The 3518-nt window shown below is 41.6% G+C and overlaps 1 protein-coding gene across 2 annotated transcripts in view; it reads left to right on the top strand.

Annotated features, from left to right (window-relative positions):
* Positions 1–982: 982 nt before the first annotated feature.
* The window catches only part of KAT6A (lysine acetyltransferase 6A), a 49594-nt gene continuing 47058 nt past the window's right edge, over positions 983–3518 (top strand). The window contains exons 1-3 of one of the 2 annotated variants that reach the window (XM_009278408.2): positions 983–1015; positions 1408–1457; positions 1571–2341. In XM_009278408.2, coding sequence (XP_009276683.1) covers positions 1739–2341 — 603 coding nt within the window. In that variant the 5' untranslated portion in view covers positions 983–1015; positions 1408–1457; positions 1571–1738. Of the gene's footprint in view, positions 1016–1407; positions 1458–1570; positions 2342–3518 lie in introns of those variants that run through there. The other variant, XM_019472691.1, reaches the window with a different exon arrangement.

Here is a 3518-nt window from a genome sequence, read left to right as displayed (position 1 = left end):
GGCAGCGCGCCCCTCGGGGCGCCGTGTGCAGGGCCTGTCCGGGATAGGGATGGGGATGAGCGGTAGCAGGTGCAGGGGCCGCTTGTCACGCAGATAGCGAGCGAGTGAGCGACCCGGCGTTGGGACCGTCCCGGTATCGCCCCAGCCTGGCCGGGCGGTTACGTAACGTCCTGCGCAGGGAGCCCTGCTGGGGACAGAGCACTGCGTCCTCCTTGGCCCCGGAATCGTGGCGTGCTGTGGCACTCCAGGAGCGCAGCTTCGCTTTGCCAGGCAGGCAGGTCTTGGGGACCATGTTTCCCTTTACATCTGTTGTTCGCGGGGTAAAAGAACTCTAGGCAAGCACTGCATCCTTTCTGGTCTAAACAGTAGTTCTGAATCTTTCCAGTACTGGCTGTATGGAGCTGTGCGATTGAGTCTGCTGTCTGTATGCAAATGTGTTCTGTGTGTTGATACATTCTTCAGTACTTACTAGAAAGCAGAATGGGAGAACTGTGTTGACGACTAGCTTGTGACTAAAACTCCTCTTGCAGAAAATCGTTATTCCTTGTAATAAACAGTTTATAAATCCTTCTCAGTTAGTGTACTTTTGCAGTAGAACTTCAGCACAACGTACTGTTATCACATTTAGAAAAAGTCTTTGTTAAAGACAACTAAAGGCTGCGAAGTAGAGCCTCGTATCCTTCCATCTGCATCTTTAATTAGCAGTGTCATAAGCATTCCTTCTTCATTGTGTATGGTCACCTGTTACTTTGTCCTCAAGTGTTTTCAGTGTGCCTCATCTATATTGAAGATTATAATGTTGTATTCTTCTTTTCTATGGTCTCTGAAAGTGGAACATTTAATTACAATCTCCAGCTGCATTTCTTCACTTTTTTCCTTGGTGGAACAACTGTCATAGCTTTTCTTAGCAGGAGGGAATCAGACCTATGATTACGGTCCTGGAAGACCTCTGAAAGTTTCTTGCTGTTTGCTCAAGACTCTTGGCTATTCCTACTGCTTTCTGTTGAAGTTTCAGGTAGCGTCTTCCATGTGCAAAAATGAAGAGAGCTGCTGCTTTTTTAAGATCTTTTTTGTGGGCTCCACCCCCCCCCCCCCGCGTTTTTTTATGTTAATTTAGGTTGTGCTCAGCAATGATATAAAACTTGGTATAGAATTTATATTGATTTATGGATTGAAATAAAAAGGACACACTTTTTTCTCTAGGTTGTATGGGGTTATTTCAGTGTTAAAGCATGCTTTTATTAGTAGTGAAGATAAAACCTTAAGTGTTACTTCAGTGTTTCGGAACTGTAGTAGTGGATTAAAACTCTGCTGTGTGTTTAATGAATTAATGTTGGCTCCTAATTTCTTTTTTCTTTTTTTTTCTAACTGTTCTTTGGAAATGTCTCTCTCCTTCTTTTCTTCCAGGCCTAATGTTACAGTTCTTCTGATTGTGAGTGTGCAGACCAGAAGCTGAGGTGAGATATGCTGAAGTCTTTATACCTTTGTGGAAAAACCTTCTCTGAAGCTGTTACGGGATTTATTGCAAACAATGAGGAAATTTCTAATTGTTTTGCTTTCCTCTCTTCAGTGTGAAAACAAATAATGTTTGAGAAAGGAGGAGTGATTCAGAACAGAAAACGTGTATGCTATGGTTAGCTGGTTCCCATCATTCGAGAATCTGTTTTCTCATCGTGTGAAACTTTTTCAGCATCGGGATAAAGGATAACGACTCTATGGATATACAGAATTCTTCACCATGGTAAAACTCGCCAACCCGCTGTATACAGAGTGGATTTTGGAGGCAATCAAAAAGGTAAAGAAGCAAAAACAGCGTCCTTCGGAGGAGAGGATATGCAATGCAGTGTCGTCTTCACACGGTTTGGACCGCAAAACTGTTCTGGAACAGTTAGAGTTGAGTGTTAAAGATGGAACTATTTTAAAAGTCTCCAACAAGGGTCTCAACTCCTACAAGGATCCTGATAATCCTGGGAGAATAGCACTTCCGAAGCCTCGGAACCATGGCAAGTTGGATGGTAAACCAAACGTGGACTGGAATAAACTTATCAAACGGGCAATTGAGGGCTTGGCTGAGTCTAGTGGCTCATCCTTGAAGAACATCGAGCGCTTTCTGAAAGGTCAGAAAGATGTGTCTGCATTATTTGGAGGTAGTGCTGCCTCCATTTTTCACCAGCAATTACGATTAGCTGTCAAACGTGCTGTTGGCCATGGTAGGCTCCTTAAAGATGGACCTCTGTACCAACTCAACACTAAAGCAACCACTAATGCTGATGGGAAGGAGAGTTTTGAGTCTCTTTCCTGTCTCCCTCCAGTGTGTCTCCTTCCCCATGAAAAGGATAAGGTAAGACCCAGTTTGCGTGGGCGTTTTCTTGTGATTGATGTCAATACAATCGATTGTCTGTGTCAATACAGAGTCAGAATTTGAGGTCAATGATTTGTTTAACTTGCATCTTGTAAGTTAGAAATTACTAATGTGCATTTAGGATCCTACTGTGTCCAAATTTCTAAGTGTGATCAGAGGAAGCGTAATAGATCATAATTTGTACTTTGGACTTTGAAAACTGCAAATGAACTACTGTGGGGAATTTACCTCTTAACGTTTCTGTACAGCGGAATTGAATGTATGATAACAGGCTTACTATAGTTACGTTAGCAAAACATAGGAAGTAAGCCTCCTCCCTTTAAGGTGAGGTGGATTTGCAAAGCAAAGTTGAGATCATCACTTATTTTCACATTTTTGTTTGACTGCCAGTTCAGCTTCTTATTTGAATACACATAACATAGTGAAGCGCTGGTTAGTAATTGCCACCTAATGCTGTCATAGAGGCTTTCTTTGTTAACAATGAAAAAATCACTTTCTGTCCCAGAACAGCTTTGTTGTGAAATAGGAAGAAAAGGTATATAGGATATAGTAGTTGAAAAGAAGAGTGAAATCGGAGGACGTAGAGAGCATGGAAATTCTGGAATGTACACTCATGGACTTCTGTTCCCTTTTGTGTGCCTCCCCTGACCCTCCTTAAATATAGTTTGTTATACAAACCGAAGTATTTTTCTATTGTTTTCTCTTATTTTTATGCTTTTTTCCCCTCCTTTCTTCCATCCTTCTGCATGCCTAAGGGCTTTGACCCTCCACTCAAACCTCAAGATGAAGTTGTTGGGAGTGACATTCATACCTGGTCATTATCTTTCCTGTCCTTGTGCTACTGTGGAAGCAGAGTAAAACGGAAGTCTGTCTTTGTTTATTGAAGACCAATTTGCCAGTAATTCATATCTTTGCACTACTAGTCTCCAGGACTTCTACAATGTGAAAATTATTTTTTCTATCCATAATAGATACATTTTTCAGCAGTGTTGGAAATTTTTTGTTGTTGTGAATATCCTCTTCAGGGATGAGTTCTTTGAGTTTCCAGTCAGCTTCGCTCTCTGGTGAGAGGGTGGCTTTATGATCTATTAGGGTTTGAAGACTTAAAACTACTGTAGAAGTTGTCTTCCTTAAAAAAAAAAAAAAAAAAAAAATC

This window comes from Aptenodytes forsteri, unplaced genomic scaffold, assembly GCF_000699145.1.
Source record: "Aptenodytes forsteri isolate BGI_AS27 unplaced genomic scaffold, ASM69914v1 Scaffold298, whole genome shotgun sequence".
NCBI lineage: Eukaryota > Metazoa > Chordata > Aves > Sphenisciformes > Spheniscidae > Aptenodytes > Aptenodytes forsteri.
The sequence above is the reverse complement of the archived record's forward strand: the minus strand, read 5'-3'. Positions and strand labels throughout refer to the sequence as shown.